We start from the raw sequence: 21,587 nt of genomic DNA, 5'->3' as shown, positions 1-21,587 counted from the left end.
AAGTGAAATAACCCAGTTACAAAAAGACAAATACTGTACAGTTCCACTTATATGAGGTACCTAGAGAACTGAAATTCATAGAAACAGCCGGTAGAATGGTGGTTGCCAGCACCTGGGAAAGGGCGGAAATAGGGAGTGAGTTCAGTAGAGTCTCAGCTTTGCAAGATGAAAACTTTTTGAGGTTGTTTACACAACAATGTGAATATACTTAACACTACTGAACTTTATACTTAGAAATGGTTAAGATGGTAAATTATACGTTACGTGTCTTTTCCGGCAGTTAAAACGGAATGCCAGCCTATTCTCTTCCCGTGAGAATGTCTAGCAGAAGGGACACCCAGGTTGCCAGGTGTGACCCTGTGCTCTCTCCCCATGGAAGAGCCTGTGGACTTGAGGCAGGGGGCAGAAACTGGGTTTAGGGATCCATGTCCACCCCCAGGATGCCCCTGGGCTGGGTCTGGCAGGTCATGTCCATGGCCTAGGTACCCTTTCTCCTGCTTGGGAGAGAGGCTCCTCCCATGGGCCTGGGTAGTCTGAAGTCCTGAGAGACCATTCAAGCTCTGACCATCACATGTGATTATATATTAAGGAGATTCACTTTGAGACATGCAGATTATCATTTCCAGATTACTCCCCCCCCCACTTGTGAATCACTGTATGAGTCACTGTATCATCTTGATTCAAACCTAAAATGTCCTACGTGACATTTTTTTTAATGATTCAGACTGCCTTCTGATTTATGTGCAAAGATAAATAGGATTACTAGTTTGGATTAATTTCAGGGAAGATACATTACTTGTGTATGTAAAAGCCAATTAGCTCATCAAGGTATTAATTAGTGTGCTGCTGATAAGTGAGAATTGTGGTTTACATTAAAGGATGGTTAAGAAAGGTGGGTTTCTATTCACTTTGGATTATTTTAAATGTACATGTGGCCTGGCCGGGCCGGGCGTGGCTCAGCGGTTGAGTGTCGACCTAGGATCCAGGCGATTGGGGTTCGATCCCCAGTCAGGGCACATGCCCAGGTTGCGGGCTCGATCCCCAGTCAGGGACGTGCAGTGACTCTCTCATCATTGATGTTTCTATCTCTCTCTCTCCCTCTCCTTTCCTCCCTCTGAAATCAATAAAGATATATTTAAAAATAAAATAAAATCCTTGCACTTTTTAAACTGGAGAATGTCAAGGCTTTTTAAAGATTAATATAATGAATCATTCTGTGCCTGGCTTCAACAATTACTGCCTCAGAGCCAATTTTGTTTTATCTATGATCCCCACCTACTTCTTGCACTTTTTAATAAACAGTTTTTATAGGCAATACAACATGGTTGAACTATTCCAAAATGGGATTATAATTGTTTAATAAAAAGCTTACTTTAATTATAAAAATATACACTCTCATGGAAAAGTATAAATATGCATAAAAGAAAAAGGAAGGAACAAATCTGGTCCTTAGTGACTTCCTAATGCTCTTAGAATGTTGCAAAATTGCTCGATGTGGTCCACGTCCAAGGCAGGCCTCCCTCCCCCTCTCCCACCCCTCCTGGCAGCCCTTCGCCAGCCTCTCCCTGTGCAGCACCCTCCACCTGGAACCCTCTTCCATCCTCACTCTCCCTATTTCTGTCCCCCCCTTCCTCCACCCCCTAGACAGGTTAGTCATTTGCTCCCAGGGACAGCATTTGCTCGCTGGCTGCGCTGCCAGCGTCTTGAGGAAGTGATTGGATGCTCCTGTGTCCCACAGCCAGCACCGTGTTCCAGTCAACGTTCCCGCCAGAGGCCCAGCACTCACAGAGGATGGGATAAGGTTTTTATCTACCTATGGTGATAGATAAAGCACAGCTGGAGGATTTCAAGGAAATTTGTTAAAGGAAGCAGCACCAAACCGTTCGCGCAGAGCTCACGTGGGCCGACGCAGATGGAGCGCAAGTGGCCTGACTCGGCTTCTGATCGAGGATCATTAGGTGGAGGAACTGGTTGTGTCCCTCCCTCCCTTTGCAACCCGTCTGCTTGGTGGCCGCCTATTATGTGAGCAGCGCTGGGGCCCGGCTGCCTCAGGGCCAGGCGTGGGAGCCCCGGGACGTGCCTGTGTGCGCCCAGACTCCCAGGGCGCAGATTCCAGCCCCTTCCCACACTGACAGGAATCTAGGTCCATCTCCCTCCCAGGGTGAGTGGGCCAGGCCCCTACCCAGGTTAGGGTGAGGGCACCTAGCCCGGGAAAGGTTTGGGAAGAGAGGCCCAGGTAGTCACCAGTGGCTGAGGGGCCACATGGCAGGGCAAAGAGCACCGGCTTTGGAGTCAGGTACCGCCAGGTTTGGAGTCCAGTTCAGCCTCTTAAGTAGCTCAGGCATCTTGCGCCACTATCGTGACCAATATGAGCCTCAGTGGCCTCATCTGCAAACAGGTGAAAACACCTTCCAGCATCATTAGGATGAGAAAGAGCATCCTGTTTGTAAAACACCTGGTGGAGGGGCCACAAATGGCAGCCATGATTTTTAGCTAATTTTCAAGGAACACCTCTCTATCAAAAAGGGTTCTGTGGACATCTAGGTAACCAGAAGGGCCAGCGGTGTAGCTCTTCGCTGCCCACAGATTTTGTTTCCCGGTTAATGCCCACAGTAACACGCTGCTGTAGAATCCTACCTCCAGCCCTGAGGGCCCAGCAGGGAGACCCCCAAAGCCGGCTGCACAGCAGGCTAACCTGTGAAGCTTACAGTCCTGCAGACAGACCCCACTATTGCAATTCAGAGGGACCTGTCCGCAGAAATGATCCACTTAAGTACGCCAAGTCCTGAAGCACGCGGCCCTCTGCACCCACCTCATCACAGAAACCGGCACGGTTCATAGTCACACTCGGGGGTCATCACAACCTTCCTCAGAACCATCTGGGGGCTTATTTAGTTTTCCCGGGTCCACGTTGGACTGGAATCCCTGCTGATGTGGTGGTTGTGTTGGACACGAGTCTTTGTGCCCTGCCGGGTGCTCCTGCTGCCCACGTGAGTGGAGAAAGACGCCTCCCTCTCCAGCGTGGCCCTCCAGCACGTCCCACCTACATGGCTCATCACTGCAAAACGCTATTGTGCAGCACGTACATTTACAAACCACGGCGGGGTGGGTGAGAGGGGTGAAGGGGTAAAAAGGTACACATTTCCGATTATAAAATGAACAAATCACAGGGGTGCAATGGGCAGCATGATAGCTGTAATTAATAATAGTGTATTGCACATTTGAAAGTAGCCAGGAGGGTACTCTTGAAAGTTCTCATCACAAGAAAAAAAAAATTTCTACTCACAATGCCTGGTGACGGATGTTACCTGGACTTACTATGCAGTATATACAAACATGCACCATTATGTCGTACACCTGAAACTAATAGGACGTTGTGTCAATTACACCTCTGTAAAATCAAAACAAAAAAAGAAAAATCAAATTAAAACCCAAGTAAAATATGATTGTCCTCCCAATAAATTCCATTCTTTAAAAAAAAAATCATAATGAAATATTAAAACGCAGCATCCCATGACTCAGCACACTATTTTCCTGTGGACAGTGGGCAGCTTTATTAAGCAATTTGAAATTATCTTGGATAAAATACCCTTGATTAAGTGTTACATACACCTATAGTAGGAGTGCGTCACGATTTTACTGAAAACCTGTTTTATTCATGTTTTGGATTGTCACCTAAAACTGTTAGTATGGAATATGACACGGCCGAGGTATTGCTGATGCTATTTTGTTTTGCTTTGTTTTTTAAATGACATACATCTGCAGAAGACAGGAACTTTCATACGGAAACTAGGGGTTGGTCAGTATTTGAAGGATGGTGCAGGGCACACTGTCATGGCCAGTGACTGTTTAAGCAACAGGTCACACCGCAAGCCCACCTGGCCACCACCCTGCCCGAGAGGCTGCCGAGTCCCAGCCCAGCCCTGCACACGCAGTGTAAGGCCCCCAACTGCACACCTCTGCTGCCCACTTCCTGCCGCCAGTCTGTCCTCACAGGTACGGAGAAAGGTTTGTCTCCTGTGCCTCAATAAATAAGGTGAATGCTTTCCTAAGTGGCTGTTCCAATAACTGAGTGTTCCTTACCGTGCTCTACAAGAGTCACCATCTGCTCTCCAAAATTCTGGAAACATCATTGTCACCATGTCATCCTACCAGTGATGCCGTGGAGACGAGGGAGGCACCTTCTTCCATTTCCTGCTCCTTAGGCCCACTCCTGCCACCCTCCGAGTGGCCCACACAGCCTAGCCACCACGGGGGACACCAGTTTCCTGTTCCCTTTCTACAAGACAGGGGCCAACCTCAAAAAAGATCCTCAAGGAGACAGCAGGTCCAGTAGCTCTCCTCTCCCGGGCGGTCACGCTGTGGGGGGAGAGCACAGTGAGGCCTCACACTTCAATTTTCAGTCTGAGTTACACAATTTCCAGGCTTCCCTGCAGTTTCCTCCTCTCGAGCCCTGAGCTGTTTACACCAAGCAGCCTCCTGATGGCCTCCGTCTGTCTAGAACATGTAGGACGGCTGTGGTCCAAGTGTGTCCCATCTAAGAACCTTTACAACAGGGGACTGATTTAGGCTGTCTGAGGATCAAGAGCGCAGGGTTACCTTTGTGACACCGTTAACACGCCCCTGTCCAAGAAACAGTCTTCTGGTAACAGCCCTTCCTTTTCCTTCCCCACACGTCCATCAGCTGGCAGACACGGCAGAAACGCCCACGCCGCTCCCAGAAACCCCAGGGCTCATTTTGGGAAATACTTTCATAATTAGTGTCCTTTGAGAAACTGCTACTTATTTCTTAAACTAATCTGATTTTTTCCAGAGACAATTTCATCCTGCACTAAGAATGGTCCCACTTAATGTTAAACCCATCTTTCCTCACTCCCCTCATTAATCAGGCAAATCTTCTCTTTAAATGATCCAGGTGCCCAAAGCATAATTACATCTCAAGCATAGTTTTAGAAATTATTTATTTCAAACATTTACAATTTTCACTTTAAATGCAAAATAGCTGATAAAAAGAAAAAACATTGAAAAACATATACTGACCCTTGCCCCATATACAGACATTAGCCTTTGCTTTTTGCTTTTAAGAAATTAGGTAAAAAATAAAAACAAACTTAAAACTATTATTTCTCTCCAAAAGAAAAAAGTTGAGGTATTTATTTAACAGATGTGTGATCTCCATCCAAAAATGGTTTCTCTGCTAATTAACAGCCTTGCTACAAGCTGTCCCAATCCCTTCCTTCTAAAGCAGATCTTCGTTGAGCATATGTTCATAAAACTGACAATGTTCCTTAATAATCAAGGTTGCAAAATAATAGTGAATGTCAACCGTAATTGAAAAAAATAAAAATTAGCAAGTAAAAAAAATCATTAAGGTTGCCATAGAAACGCACTGGCGCTAGCACCAGACCACACAGAGGATATGATGTTGGAAGGACCTTTAGGGGACGCTCAGGAACATCTGGCGCAGAACCTGAGCCAGCTGGCCTTCCAGCCACAGCCCCACTGCCTGCATGGGAAAGCTGGGTTCCGTGCTCATGGTCTGAAGGACCAACAGTTGCCCCTGCTTCTCCAAATTAAGATAAATTTCTCACCATCTCCACCTGGAGCTGGATGCCAGACTCCTCCCCAGCTGAGCCAACTTTAGCAATATAGCTCAGCACCAGGGCAAGACGTTCCTGAACATTCTGCAGGAAACAGACAAGCCATGATCACTCCCCATCTGCTCCACTGGGCTCTGTTCACCACCAGGTGGGCTCCCGCCCCAGTCCCAGCAGCAGATTCCACACCTTGAAAAGGTGTTCCCTGCACCCCACCCCTCTCCCCAGGAGAGCAGGGAAATGGATGCAAAGTGAGCCCAGAGCCTGGCAGAAAACCCCAGGGGCTCGGGCTCCATCAGAGCAAAGGCCTCTCTGAGTTACCAATGGCTTTGTAGACACAGCCAAAGCTACTCCCTTGACATTTGAAAAAATAATTTATTAATGCTACAAGGATTAATGACCACTTTAGTTTAGACCTTGAACCAGCATATTTTTAACTTCTCCAACCCAGCAGGATAAGTTGTCATGCTTAATATAAATGGTCACCATCCCAACATTTCACATCTGGCTGTGTGGCAGATTGCTACAGGTATTAGGCGAGGAGCATCCTTGTTGAGGATAAAAAGGCAGCTCATGAGCTACAGAAACACAGGTAAGAACGACCTGTGGTTGAAACACATGGTCGCTGACCATAGATTCAAGGGCAGAGAAAGCTTAGGGTGTGTACCTGTGTACACTGAGCAAAGCCCACGCCCCAGAGGAGACAAATACTTTTCCTTCATTTACACTAGCTTATAAAATGTAACGGGGGGGGGGGAGGGGGAAACAAAACTCTCTTCAATACCAAAAAAAAAAAAGCAGTTCCGTTACAATAATAACGAAAGCAATAACAATTGGAGATCAAAGCTACCTAGCTCTCAGTGATCATGAGCTATCTGGATTTCATATCTTCCACTAGCATGTCTCCTCCCAGCTTTGGTAATATTACATGTGGTTAAAACCTTATAAAGAGTTTAAGAACCGTGGGCAGAATCACCCTTTCTCATGCAGAGTCTCATTTTTTTATATTTCCCTTTAACAGCATTTTTGCTGTTTTCAAAGAAACTTTAGAGAAGAAAAAAACACACACACCTGCCAGACTTCTGTCAACTTAAGAGAGTTGCCTAAAGCGGCAATGGGGTCTGAAACTTGACAGACTAAGCCAGCAATGAAAATCACTACTTGCCCAAGATAGTAACAGTTTGAACCCAGCCAACAGTGACTAAAACACGGTCATGTTCACCCTTTGGCACCTGTCTGGTGCAGGTGGTTATTTTTCTACAAGGGTAGACTACCAGAGGAGTTTGTGGTCTGGTAAATTTTTGGTCCGTGGTTACACAACTGATTTTAATCACACCTTTGTTCTGGGACAGCAGGTGATCCTTGAGGGTACTGGTCTGGGTAACCGCCCATCGCTGCCTTTTCAAAGCCCGGACACAAAAGTGAGCCGAAGTGGGTGAGTCTCCGAGCCACGGCCAGACATTTAGCTGGAACTTCAGTACTAGCTGAACTGAATCAAATTCGAGGAACAAAATAAAAAGAGGAAGGCACGAGGGGGTTTCTGAATGAATCTCCCGCCCTCTGAGAGCCAGGCCGAGGCTGTCGGGGGCGGGGGTTTTCAGCGGACCCTGTTCCGCAAGGGTGGGAGGCCAGCTTCCCAGCACCGCCGCGGGATCTGGACGCATGTCCGCCGCCGCCGCTAGGGGGAGCAGTAACAAGCCGCCTTTCCCCTAAATTAGAGAAGCAGCAGGCAATTTTTTTCACTTTTGAAGACAAAAAACAAAATTTAGAATGAAACCAGTCTCCTCTCTAACAGGGGAAAATAATTTTCTCTCCTCCCTTTTCACTTGACTCGGTTTTGGGCCAAACAAATAACTGTGCTTCTCCCCAAGTTATTTATGTACTAACCCTCCGCTAGTAAGGGATCTTCCACCCTCTCAAGAAAAAAAGTCAGCAGTTCTTTAAAAACCAAGTTGAAATACATTCTTGCCCGGCTCTTCTGCCTTTTCACAGGAGTATCTTCTTCCCTCATTACTCAGGCTCAGGTAAAAAGAAAACAAACAAGGCTGGAGGCAAACATGTTGATCCCACCAATGGCGGGAGCCCTCCCCGGATGCCAGTTCTCCTTTTGGGGGGCAGGGGACAAGAAGAAAGGGGGATATTGGTTTTCAGAGGCTCCGTCTCACGCAGCTCCATTACTGTGAGTGGAGACCCTGTCCCCACACCCCTACTTCCTCTCTGCTGCTCTCCTCCTAAGTCCTGGGGTCCAGAGAGGGAAACAGTCCGTGCAGTTGCTTCTGGATTCAGCAGATGCCTGGGGTTTACATTCACATTTAGCAAAATGCTACTGAGGAACTAATTGCAATCTCACTTCAAGCCATCTGGTCCTGAGATACTATTTGCCTTCCCCCTCAGCTGTTTCCCCAGGGTGGGGAGGAGAGGCGGTCAAGAGCTTCCACAGCCTGAGTGATTGAAGAAAAGCCGTCCTCAGGCCACGCAAAACTGAACTTGGAAGGCACTTGAGTTTCAAGAGTATGAGTTAGAAGATGAAACTGTGCAGTGGGCCAGGAGATTGGCGACCGGGGGTCTCTGGCTGGAAATCCATCCCACCTCCTGAGAGTGTGCCTTGTGGAGCTGTGTCATGTGTGCAGGTGGCCGGCAGCTTGTCCACACGAAGCCCAGGGTCTGAGGCCTCCAAGGACGCCTGGCCCTGCCCACCTGAGTGTCCAGTGGACTCTTGACACCGCTATCTGCACAGGGCTTTAAGCAGGGCTTTGGGCAAGAGTGGTTCGAAAACTCAACCTCTTCCTTTTGACCAAGAGCAGCAAACCTGTTTTCACCCAGCGCAGAACCTTCCGTGAGGCTCTGTAACAGTGAGGCCAGAGGCCCCACGCACCTGAGATGAGCTGAAGTGACAGTGAGAATCCAGCTTGTACTTGGCCAACGGCATGATTCAGCAGGTCTGATACCCCAGCCTGCCAGGAGCCACCCAGCCGGCTACTGGGGGAAGAAGTAGTCTCTGTTGCTGATGTCATAAGGGCTCTGTGGGCGTCGGCTGTCCCTCAAGGTGTTGTCTGACCCAAGGCTGCTGGGGGACACCGGCGGGGAGATGAGAGGAACGAGCACTGGCGTGGGCTTGGGCCTCTCAGGGACCAGCTGTCCCAAAGAATAAGGCGGGTGCATGCTGGTCTTGCCTTCTTTCAGAGCCTGCAGCTTCCACATCTTCTTGAACCTGCGCAGACACACACAGACAAACCACGCAGATGTTTAGTGCCCCCTGTGATGCACCTGAGTGAAGAACACCAACAGCTGGCCGCCCTGTTGCCTGGCAGCCCCAGGTGTCAGCTCTAAAGAGTGACAGCTCCTCATCCCATCACCTGTTCTTTATCACCAGGAGCGCCACGATACCCGGGGGGGGGGGGGGGGGGGGGGGATGCAGAAACATCCCAAGAGAATAGATAGGTATTGTTTACAAGTTTACAAATGGAGAAACTGAGGCACACATGGCCATGAGTGTCCCTTTGTAGCACTGAGAACTTAATTCATGCCGTTCCAGAGGCTGCCCGGAGGCACACACCATCAGCCCCAAATCCACTCACTTAAAAGAGTCGGAGAGAATATTCTTTTGATGGGGAAGGAAATGGGCCTCTCAGTGAAATTAAGGCTGGCGGGAGGCAGACCATTTGCAACTGCCATTTAACAGCAGGAAAGGGGCCACACTGCTCCCTGAACAGCCCTCCTATTCCTCCGGCTTACAAATTCCCATCCTCCCGGGTTCTCCCAACACCTCTGGGTCCACTGGCACCACCCTGGTGAGGTCTCATAGCTCAGCCGTGGGCACCACTTGGGCACAAGTGACTCATCTGACAGGAAAGTCGATGTTAAACAGGAAGGAGATAGACATCTCTCTGATCACAGCTTCGTTCACCCTGCTCAGCTCTGGGCCCAAAGCCATGGCTCAGTAACTGAGGAAAGTCACCTGACAGCCCCAAGAAAGATGAGGGGGTGATAGCGATCTTCAAAGGCGCAGTCAGGTCTCCTTCCTGCAGGGCCTTTCACTGCGGGGCTGTGCGGGCCGCTCATCTCCTCCCTCCTGCTTCCCACTTTGTTGCCTAGGAACTTGTTGCGGGCCCACCCCACGGTGGGAGCAAGGTGGTCTCCCTCAGCCCCACCACGGTCAGCGCCTCCAGGAAGGGCCGGGAGGCGGCAGGGGAAACCAAAGTCAAAAACAAGGCCTGGGGATTTTCCTTGGGTTTCTTTTTCTATCGACAGGCTATTCCTGTCCTTGTTATGATAAATGATTGATACTTGGCTCCAAGTCTGCCATTGGCTCTTAGCCTTTTATCCAAATGGGATAAACAACCTATAGAATATTCCTGAGGGCTTCGCCAGGCCGGCACTAGGCAGGACGGGAGCCCAGCAGGACCTCACTGGAGCTCCGCTGGGTCCTGCCGGCCTGAGATCACGGAGGGCAGTCATTACACTCTGGATTCCAGAGTATGCAGACGCTCTGGCCAGGAAGCCTACTTCCAGGAATATGCTGTAAGGAAATAACCTAGCTATGGAAAAAAAAAACCTATGCACAAAGATGTTTAACACTGCTTTTCATAAAAGCAAAGCAACAACCCAAATGCCCAGTAATAGGAGGCTGGTTAAATGGACTTGGGTACATTTGCCTAGTGGAGGAGTCTGCAGCTAAAGAAAGTGAGGCTCACAAAGAATTTGTAATAATGTAAAAAATGCTTTTTTATAATTAATACTAAAGTTAAAAGGCGGGAATTAGAGTTATAGATACAGAATAATCATGACTAAATAAAAGCAAACAAGAAACTATGCAGAGGAAAAAGACTCAGGAAATTCATTAACTATAAAGTGTTCTTGATCTGGGTACTGATAACATGGGTGTGTTCACCTTGTAAAAACTCATGTGCACGTATGACGTGTGCACTTTTCTGCATGTCTGACTTCTATCACGTTTACATTTTAAAAATTAACAGTGGCTGCCTTTGCAAAATGTATGATTTTTTTTTCTTTTTTCCGTTTGTCAATATTTAGCAAACTGCCAGTATTTAGCAAATAATCATATATCACAATTTTTTTAAGTCTCTACTGATGTTACTTAACCAATATAAAAAGCAGTCTCCATCTTCAGTTTTTTTCAAAGCAACTGGATAGGCAACTGAGAGAAATAGGCTTCCTTCTTTTGAAATATTTTGAAGAGTGAATGAGACACTTTCTAAAAATCACTAAGCTCAAAGGGGCTTTGATACCAGCCAGCCTGCTGGTGTCCACACCTGACATGGCCCTGGCCTGGGCAGGGGTCTGAGCAGGACCTGGGGGCTAGAAAGAGCCTGGGCAGATAGAAGGAAAAAGCTGAGCTGTCAGGCCCCACTTGCACCTCTACCTTTTATCTAGTTTACATACTTGGGCTTCAGAATGTTTATTTAAAGAGAAGGTTCTATAGCTGAAAGAAAGTTTTAAAAACATTCATAATAATTTTCACTCTTTTTAGAAAATAAGATATAGAAACCAAGACCTAGGGAGAGGAAGTGACCCCACCTCCAAGGCTACAAGGGTACCCACTACACTCAGCCACTTCCATGGTCCAGGGTGCCATGAGAGTCCCCTCTGGCCCCACCACAGAGGTAGGAGAGTCTGCAATTTTTAAATATTGGAATGAGACTACATTCAATACAAAATTCTCTAAGTCATAGGCATATATACATAGGAAATACTCACCTAATAGTGTCAGTCCATTCTAGGTAAATGTGCAAAAAAATAATTCTCTGCTCTGAGAATCCTATTTTCCCAGTGCACGTAACATAAAATGAAGAGAGAAAAGGCGAGGGGCCCCTGTAATTCGTGACATCCACTTAAGGAGATGGCCCACCCTTTTTGAATGGCACACTTAAATTTTTAAAAATTATCACTGATAATTAGTCGAAAATATTTAGGAAAATACTATACCTTACTTGAAACACCAAATAAATGTATTAAAAAGAAAAATATGGTATCATGGACTGTAAGGATGAACTTCAAGCTGCCTCTCCCATCTGCCTGTTGTAATGTGGCCATCCCAGCAGTCACTGTGGTTCAGCCACTTGGGCAACCCAGGACTCTTGACACGAGAGACTTTGGGAATAGAGGGGTTTTTCATCACTTGAAATAAATGGCCTCTTTTCAAATAAATTTCCCTTATATGGGAGAAAATGGAAACTCACCAAGCTAGGAAATAAATTACCGAAATGTTTCCAGCACTGGGTACTGAGCCTCCAGGGACTCTGGTTGTGTAGCAACCAGAGAGTGTGCAAGCACCATCAGCACATTAGCAAACTAGGTCTGTGATGCGCACTGTGGCCAATTCCCAACCCGACACTTCTCTATTAGTGATTAACAGCTCACCAGGATGACATTGCTTGTAAATGGTGCCACTGACCAATGGTGGGCTGATAGGACCAGTCAGGTCCACCTCTTAGCTGACAGCAGGCTAATGTGGTTGGTTGGGACTCTCAGGACATGGATTCTAGTCCTGACTCTGCTAATAACAAACTGTGTGTCCTTAGGCAAGTCACCTTACCTCTCGGAGCTATTTCCTCATTTGTAAAATTTAAAAAATTGAACTAGATGACCTCTAATGCCATATCCAAAGAGCATGAGCTTTGGGTTTAAATCTTGGCCCTACCATTACTAACTGTAATCACTCCACCTCTTTCAGCTGTCAAATCATGATATTTACTCTACGGGGTCTATGGTAGGTTATGAGGAAGGTCTGTTGAAGCCCTAATGATGTAGAAATAGAACACAGAAGTATGTATGTGCCCGAGGGCTAGGAATCCTTTCGAAGGCAGTAGAAGACCCATGAATGCTGGCTGGCATAGCCCCTCTCTGACCCAAAGGTATAAAAGACAGTGAATTCTCAGCTTCTCCAAGGAGCTACCTCCACTCATTAGGAACTTTATCTTCTGCACAACCTTTGGACAATTTGTTCACTACTTCATTGGAAAATCAAAGTGGAAACAACCCTGAACACACTGAGTTGTCGTCTTGCTAACCTTCCGACCCAGACCACCTTGTGGTCAAGCTATTTCAGGGCCACTGTGAGGACCCAATGAGCCAACGTGTGAACGTCTCTCTGCCAAAGTCTTACCCTTTCTTCCCAAACACCCTCAAACACCACCTCCCACAATCACCAAACAAAGTCTCTTGAAAGTTACACACTAGGTAAGAGAAAGGAAGGACAGAGAAGTTTCTCCTCCATCGCATTATCATTGTAATGAACCACCATCCAAAGTCAGGGCACAGCCTGACTTTTTGTAGGGCTTCAGCACAAGCAAGAGTGCAAGTTCCTGCAGTAAAATCATGAATATTGGAAGTTTTCTTTATTGTGCTTTCACTGGGAGCACTGTTAGCTCATTTTCCTACAAGCCTGGACAAAAACCAATGACGAAACAGAGAGAGACTGGGATGAAACGGGCATGGGGCTACAGCGGCCAGGGTGCCAGCTCTGCCTGGGTATTTCCTAAGCATGGCCAGAGGAGAGCACTGCACAGAGCACTCAGAGGTGACCCTCTAGGTTTGCTTGTTTTGAGACAGGGAATATTCCCAATGGGGTCTGACCAAGCACCTGAGGTTTACCTGTGTACACACACTGGTGCTTCTCGCAAGGTACTTAAATCATTTTAGTAGGTGGCTCTTGGAGGAGACAACAGGTCATGGTGATCTTGCAATCCCGGTGCCTGAGGTTTTTCTTTAGTGCCTAGCACTCTCCTCTGGTTTTCACAACCAGGTTTTCCTGGCACTTCTGCCTCTCAGGCCGCTCTTCAGCCCCTTTCTTCTCAGCTCCCCCTCCTCTACACGCTTTTCAGAGTCAGAACCCTGGATTCCACAGGGTTCCGTCACTGGCTTTATTCCCACCCTCTGCCATGGCTGTGGCTACCATCTGCAAGCAGCAACAACCAGAACTGTCTACAAAATAGGTCCACTTGGGGTTTTCACAGGCACCTCAAACTCGGTGGTCCCCAAGTAGAATCACCGTTTCTCACTCAGTTGTTCTTCCTCCAGTGTTTCCCATTTTAGTGCGTGGCCCCACCATCTGCCCAACCACCAAAGCCAGAAATTTGAGGGTCAGGCTTGCCTCCTCCCTCTCCTTCCTTCTCCCCATCTAACATCATCTAACCTTGCCAATCCTACCACTGAAACACATCTTGACTCATTCGTGGCTCTCCAACTCATTGCCACCAGCCTGGCATGGGCAAAGCTAGGCAGATAAGAACTATGAGAGCCTCCCAGGGCCACCCCCAGGGCCCAGCTCACCTCAGGACAATGCCAATGCAGAGGAGCGTTCCGAAGGCCAGGCTCCCTCCGGCCACCAGGAATGTGTACAGTGGTATCGGAGAATCTTGCACTAGAGGGGAAAGAAAGGGAGAGGGGCAGAAGTAAGAGAAAAAATAAACCACTCAGCTGCTGCTATCAAGAGTCTCAAAGGAACCTCACCCTGGAGGAGGAAACAGTTCTGCTAGACAGTAGGCCACTTGCTAGTTTTCTGGCCAAAGCCACTCTAGAAGAATCACTCCCCGCAGAGTCTGACAGACCCTGGGATTCTGCCACTTGGCAAGAGATACACCTCAAGCTCAGAGCTTCTGAGCACCTGTGGCCAGCCACAGGTTCCCACGCACTTTCAGAGTGGCTTTTCTAGTGGCATTCAGCCTGCCCCCATAAGGCACAGATGGGGGCAAGAAGCAGAAAGCTTTGGGGACCTCACTGATGGCAGCTCCGTTGAGGATGATGCCAGAGAGGCTCAGGTACTTTAAATCAAGTATTTGGGTGCGGTGCTCTCCATGGGGCGTCGTCTCTTGCCTGTCTCCCCACTTGGTATTCAAGCCGCAGCCATAGGATCTTCATTCGCTCCCGCATTCCATGTGCTCTCCCCTCCAGGGACTCTCCGCACAACTTCTTGCATCTCTCCCAGAACACCCTTCCCATCCTCGCTGCACCTTTTTCTGTCCAGTCCCTACTTGGCCTTTGGGTCTCAGATGAGGACACTTCCTTTGAGCCGTGGTCCCACTCCAAGCTGGTAAGGGCCCCTCCTGGTTACTTCGCCAACTCCACCTTCAGTCTGAGCCCCCTGAGAGTGGGAACTTTCTGTGATTCCCCCAACTGGACTTGCTCTCTCAAGTCCCTAAATGCCACCTACTTTATCTATGCTTCCCTTTGCCCTGCATCACACTCTGCTCTGTTACGGTTATTACTTTACTGTGTCAGAGCCTGCCCAGTGGACTGTAGACTCCTGGAGAGCAGGGTGGGTTCGGTTCCCTCCGAGTGCCCAGCCAGACCGAGCCGAGTCCCACGTCAGCCCTGCGTGCACTGCATGGGGAAGGCTCTGCGACCGGGGTGGGCCGCTGGAGCAGCCAGAGCCAGGCGTGGGCAGCGTAAGAGGCCGAGGGCTTCTTCAGAAAGCCCAATAGCCATCAGGTGGAGCTGCTCAATTACCGAATCCTCAGAGTCTGGACTGAATTTGTCCCATACAAATAGTAAAACAAGTATAGTACTTGTGGTCTTTTTTCATGCAAATGTTATTGGGCTATTTTTTTAGAGAGGGAAGAAGGGAGAGGAAGAGAGAGAGCAACCTAAGTATATGCCCTGACCCAGAATCAAACCCTTGACCTTCCAGTACACAGGACGACACTCCAACCACTGAGACACACAGGCCAGGCTATGCAAATGTAAGTTCCTGGTCTTGCAGGTATAGGGAAACAGAAACACTGAAATCAAGGGCTCTCAAAACAAAGATCCCCCGCCCGTGTGTTCCTCTGCAGACTCCAATCATTTTGTTTGTAACACATCCATTTGTATTCTGGGCCAATTGTGAAACAGTTCACAGATTCGTCTCATTATTCTTGTAGTCCCCTCATAATATCTTCGCTACCAGTATCAAACTTAGACATATAAGGTAATAAAAGAATCATTCTGCCATCAGTCCCTTTCATTAAGCAGACCTGCCCCCTGCCAACATTTCCAAATAAGAAAGGACTTTCTGCAGAGACAAGCCTTTTGTGTGCCTTAGGTCACAGGAATGCGAAACTGTCCAGTGCTTACCCGGGAAGCTTGTCGTATTTGCAGAATTAGAGGGAATATTTTCATCGCCTTCATTAGTAGTAGATACCTATAAAAGACATTCCTCATTGTAAGCCCATTTCTGTAGATTCTACCATCATTTAGGACCCAGCTCAGGCACCACCTCCTCCACCCCCTCCCTGACCCACCCCAGCCATTCCTTTCTCTGCCTCCTGTCCCTCTCCAATTCTGACCTGTCACTTTCAACACCTGCATTATTATTTGCATTATTTGTATCTGCACCTTGCCTACTCAAGGTGGGGATTCTTCCCACCTACCTCTCCACCAAGAGCTTAAGTTGTCCTACAAGTCTGGTGCCAGGGCACAGACACCACCACTTACTAGGAAAATCACAGACTAGAACCCCAGACCCATCACTTACTGGCTATGTGACCTTGGGCAGATTTCTTAACCCATGTGAGTGTCAGTTTTCCTCCCTGAATCTCGGGTAATGTAAGGATTAAATGAGAGCGCAAATGCAAGGCTCAGAGCCTAGCGCCTTGGCAGGTTCTGTCAGTGTCAGTTCCCCTTCACCCTGTGTTGGGAGCTCTCTGGCCCCAGGGGCCTGGACTTCACCCTGGAGTTGCTTCTGCCAGTCAGCATTGTGATGGGTAAGGCACAGGACCCCGGGCTCCTGCTCTGTGCTGCCCAGCTCCAGGAGTGCTGAGCCTCCCTGCTTAGCATTTGGGAATTGAGGATCATGGAGTAGAAGCATTTGGGTGGGAAATTGGATTACTCAAGGATTTGTTTAAGCAGCTTCAGAGGTAATCCTCTTTCCAGATCATTATGACACCAGGAGTCTACAGGGAAGGGCTCAGAGGAGCTGAATCGGAGTCGCACACTAAGCCTTTAGTGGTGTCCAAAAGCTCAGAGATGAAACAGCATCCACTAAGTAAAGCAGTTTTGTGAGCCAGGCCCACACTGCTCCACCCTTCACAGGACCATGAAAGCCCCGAGAAGAGAAAGCCCGTCTTACAGAGGCTTCAGAAGGACACAGAACTTGCCCACGGCCACATTGCTAGTAAGTGGTAGAGCTGGGATTTAAACCAAATTCTGTCTGGTGCCAGTCACAATGCTAACCAATAGTTACTGCTGCCCTGACCCCTTTACAAGAACATGAGCTCACCTGCATGGAGGGGGATGCCTCCAGCGTGGTCTCAGTTGAAAAACTTGTGGATTCTGTGGATAGAAGAAGTATCATTATTAATGATTCATGGACCCTGAAATCCTGTCTGATGGGCTGGCTGCAGAAGCAGAATAAAGTTCATCACAATGTTATTTGCAATAGCTTTTTTTAATTGATCCCAGAGAACGGGAGGGAGGGAGGGAAGGAAGGAGGGAGGGAAGGACAGAGAGAAGCATCGATGTGAGAGAGAAACATCAATCCGTTGCCTCCAGAACATGCCCCAACTGAGGATCAAACCTGAAACCTGGGTATGTGCCCTGACCAGAAACGGAACCTACCATCTCTTTTCTCTCCCTCCCCAACCCCTCCCTGCCTCCCTTCCACTCTCTCTAAAAAAAAGCAGGATGAGAAAAATATCCTCAGGTGAAGATTAACCAAAAAAAAAGCATTTTATATTTCTCACGTATTTTATATTTCCTAATGCCTCACTTCACTAGCATACTGAAAGAGAGGAAGGGACTATCATTCACTCCCCGTGTGCTTTTATATTTATAATAAAATGAATGAATGACCATACTCTAATAAATGAGATTAACAGAAGACCATATGTGAGTTGTGGGGGTTTTTTCACATGAGATTCTAAAACAAGAAACTCATCCAGCTGGAGTGGCTCACTGGTTGAGCGTTGACCCATGAACCAAGAGATCACTGGGACCAAGAGGTCACTGGTTGGATTCCCTGTCAGGGCACATGCCCAGGTTGGGGGCTCGATCCCCAGCAGGAGGTGTGCAGGAGGCAGCCGATCTATGTTTCTCTCTCATCCATGTTTCTCTCTCTCTATCCCTCTCCCTTCTCTAAAATCAATATATATGATACTTATTTCCATTAATTTAAGAATTTGTTTGGGTTTGCTTGCTTGAGTTTTGGAATACAGAAACCCAATATAAAAGATGGCGGAGGCCTTCTTCATACCAAATGTGTAAGCCTGGTGGAGATACTTAACTTCCTTTTAGACCGTGTTTCTTCATTTCTAAGCAAAGGAGTGGCTTCCTCCTGAACAGATCACCTGAGATCACACACTAACAGGACCTAACACTGGCCTGAAACATGATAATATTTGTTTAAAAACTGACCCAACCCTCAAAATTGGGAACAGAGAACACAATAATTTCTGGGATGTAATGTACAGCATGGTGACTATAGTTAATAATACTGTATTGTATATTTGAGAGTTGCTCAGAGAGTTGATTGTAAAAATTCTCATCACAGGGGGGGAAAAAAATTTGTAACCACTTGTGGTGATGGATTAAGTTAAGTAAACCTATTGTGTTGATCATTTCACAATATACACATATATCAAATCATCATGCTGTACACCCAAAGCTACTACAATGTGATAGGTCAATCATATTTCAATAAAACTAGGGGGGAAAGAACAGAGAATATAAAACATTTTTTCCTAGAAAAAATTTTAAATGGTATATTATGACAAGTTAAGATATGGGCTACTGGGCGGAGCTCAGGGGTTGGAGTACAGAGAGGAAAAATAGGAGTGGGCTGAGAATTAAAAGAGGAAAGAAGAAAAAAAAAGGAGGCCATAGGGTGGCAGAGAGATGAGGGAACCAGGAGAGGGGTGAACCACAAAGCCAGACACTCTCAGGAGGGGGGCGAGGGCCAGACAACGCCTCCCCTCTGTGCACGCTCCCTCCCTCCCTGGGCCTCACCTCCCTCCACAGCCTGTAAACCACCAACCAAAAAGTTAATCATTGCTCCCCCATTTGAGAAAAAAAAAACACATTAAAAAAACCTCACAAAGAGCTGACAGTCTCCTGAGGAGACTTAACTCACCTCCAGTTGGGTCCCAACACCCCCCAGGACAGTGTGGCCGGCCTGAGGCCAGAGGAGAAGCACCCAGGCAAGGCCCCGCGGGTACCTACTTGGCGCACGGTCGCCCAAGTGGCCTTCACTCTGAGCTTATGCCCTCGTTTCATTCTCTCTTTACGAAATAATGGCGATGGTAAATAGCAACAGCTATTTTTTCCTTGTTTAATTTGATGTCCTTACTCAGCAAAATTAAAAGACAGTGACCTTAGCCCTGGCCGGGTGGCTCAGTTGGTTGGAGCGTCATCCCACACACCAAAGGCGGCGGGTTCAGTCCCTAGTCAAGGCCCATATGGGAGGCAACAATCCATGTTTCTTCCCCCCCCCTCTTTCTTTCTCTCTCTCTCCCTTCCTCTTTCTCTAAAATCAGTGACCATCCTCAGGTGAGGGTTAAAGAAAAGTTGGTGACCTTACTGGGTCCTTTGTGAGATTTTACAGACCTGTGAAACCCCTTAGTCTAGGAACCTCCGAGCTATGCAGACAGGCTGGGCAGGCAGCGGGGATGCGGGAGGGGGGATGCGAAGGCGAGCGGGGTGGAAGGGGGAGTTGGCGGGAGGAATGCGTGAGGATGGAAGGGCATCACGTGAAGCTGGGCCACGTTCAGTCCGGCTGGAGGGAATGAGGTCAGCGAAGGAGGGCCAGGCACGAGGGAGAGGTTGGCGGCCAGCCCAAGAAGGCCCTCCACACAAACTCGGGACTTTGAACTTCACGGGGAAAGTAACGGGGAGCCCTGGCTGTAGGTTGGGGAGTGGCAGATGCAGGCTAGTAGTGATTTGGAAAGATGCCTGTAGCAGGAGCGTGGAGCGTGCACAGTGCTCGCACACCAGAGAGACAGGAGGGGCTGCTGGAAAATGCGCTCCCCCCGAATTGGGTGGCCAGAGGGTTGGAGATGACAATACAGGGGTGGGCAAAAGCAGGTTTACAGTTGTGAGTATGTAAACACAGCTTATTCTCGTATTATTATTCATTAATTATTGTGTGTGTTTTCCATAGGAACTGTAAACCTACTTTTGCCAACCGCTGTATATAGCTCCAGGGATCCAGGCCAGGGAGACTCACCTACCTGGAGAGTCCCCAGCCCTGGCCTCAGGGCACTCCAAAGGCCTTGCAAATGCAAACCTCTAGCACCTCCTGTAACCAGTACCTGTCCCACGTAGCTCTAATTCTTTTCTGAGTGTAGGTGAGCAGGGTATGAAACAAAGTGAAAGGAATTTGTTAGGAGCAAGAAATAACCCTTGCCCTGGCCAGTCTGGCTCACTGGTTAGAGCATCAGCCCACGGCCTGAAGGGTCCCGGGTTGGATTCCGGTCAAGGGCGTGTACCTGGGTTGTAGGCTCCATCCCCTGCCCTGGTCGGGGCGCGTCTGGGAGGCAGCCAATCGATGTGCCTCTCTCACATGGATGTTTCTCTCTCTCTCTCTCCCTTCCACTCTCTCTCAAAGCAATGGAAAAAATATCCTCAAGTGAGGATAAAAATTTAAAAAAAGAAAGAAAGAGCCCTCTTACGTCCAGTAGGCTTTTCCCAGGCACCTGCCCCACTTTACAAAGGGGCTTTTGGGGACCCCAGATGCCAGCTGTCTCTGATGAGAGCAACTGACCAGCTGCCCTGTCAATAACCTCTTCTTCCTGCCATGCCATCAGTGGCACAGTCTCAATGAGTCACTGCCAGGTGCTATCAGCAGTGATCAGCCCTTGCTGGCTAGAACAGGGACCCCAAGACGTGTGACTCAGAGCCCTGCCCTCAAATAGGGAATCTCCCTGCCCGGCTAGCATGGCTCAGTGGTTGGGCGTTGACCTAGGAACCAGAAGGTCACCGTTCGATTCTCGGTCAGGGCACATGCCCGGGATTCGGGCTCAGTCCTCAGGAGGCGGCATGCAGAAGGTAGTAGGTCAGTGACTCTCTCTCGTCATTGATGTTTCGATCTCTCTCTCCCTCTCCCTGCCTCTCTCAGAAATCATTAAAAATATTTTTTTTTAAAAATAGTAAATTTTAAGTTATATATATTTTTACCACAATTTAAAAATTTTTTAAAGAAAGAACTAATGAAAACAGGATGTCTTAAACCTGTTTGTGACTACCTAAATTCAGTGGTTGGGATAGAAGGTAAACAGGTGTCAGCCTGTATCTGGAACATTTCCTCTGCTCAATGCTATAAGTAATTTTCTCCTTCGCAAAGGCTCCCAAGGCCCTATTAATGTTCCGCATTCACATAATGAGTATATTGTGGCTGAAAGTGCACACAAATCAAAGACAACTAGGAACAGGTCAACACAGTCTAGCCTGAAGGATGTTGCAATTTATTTAAATGGTTTTCCTAAGTAAGATATGGTAGTTAGGCCTCCCTTCTTAGCCAGGTCTTAGGAGGAAAGAAGCTTTTAAGAAAAGGGTCCAGTAGAAAGCTCCCTCCACTCCTGATGGTCAGGAGATGGGGAGAGCACCAAGAAAGATCTGAGCTGCATTGACATTATGTACATCCAATAAGGAAGACACCCTAAGGCCCAAGCCTGCACCTCTGGCTCTTCCAGGACAATAAAGACAAGGACACCCAAACTGCAAAGCCATGTTAGAGGAAACACCATCACATCACATCACAGCATCCATTCTGGGGGAGGAGTGTGCAGCCTCTACATAAAAGTCTTCCCCCAGGGGCCTGGGGCAGGGGTGGAGAAAGTGGCAGGAGTGGGGATAGGCCTGGGCAATGGATGTCATTTCTACCTTTTCTTTTTTATCCATACACACTCAATAAATGAGTATTTAACTCTTTTTAAATTGCTTAGTATTTAAAAAGGACTAATTTGGTTCGATTACACTAATAAGCTAAAGAGGTCTGACATGGACACAAGCCTGGAAGCCATCCTGCAAGAACACTGGGAACAACAGGATAGGCTGCTA

The 21,587-nt window shown here is 47.9% G+C and overlaps 1 protein-coding gene across 1 annotated transcript in view; it reads right to left on the bottom strand.

Moving 5' to 3' along the window:
* Positions 1-4,948: 4,948 nt before the first annotated feature.
* IL6R (interleukin 6 receptor) overlaps positions 4,949-21,587 on the bottom strand; it is a 36,103-nt gene continuing 19,464 nt past the window's right edge. Inside the window, exons 7-10 of the mRNA XM_081122367.1 lie at positions 16,816-16,868; positions 15,672-15,738; positions 13,890-13,980; positions 4,949-8,808 (exon numbers count right to left, since the gene is read on the bottom strand). Coding sequence (XP_080978493.1) covers positions 8,574-8,808; positions 13,890-13,980; positions 15,672-15,738; positions 16,816-16,868 — 446 coding nt within the window. The 3' untranslated portion in view covers positions 4,949-8,573. The remainder of the gene's footprint in view (positions 8,809-13,889; positions 13,981-15,671; positions 15,739-16,815; positions 16,869-21,587) is intronic.

This window comes from Miniopterus schreibersii (genome assembly GCF_964146895.1).
Source record: "Miniopterus schreibersii genome assembly, chromosome: 19".
NCBI classification, from domain to species: Eukaryota; Metazoa; Chordata; class Mammalia; order Chiroptera; family Miniopteridae; genus Miniopterus; species Miniopterus schreibersii.
Note: the sequence above shows the minus strand (reverse complement) of the source record. Positions and strands in the feature narration are given on the sequence as shown.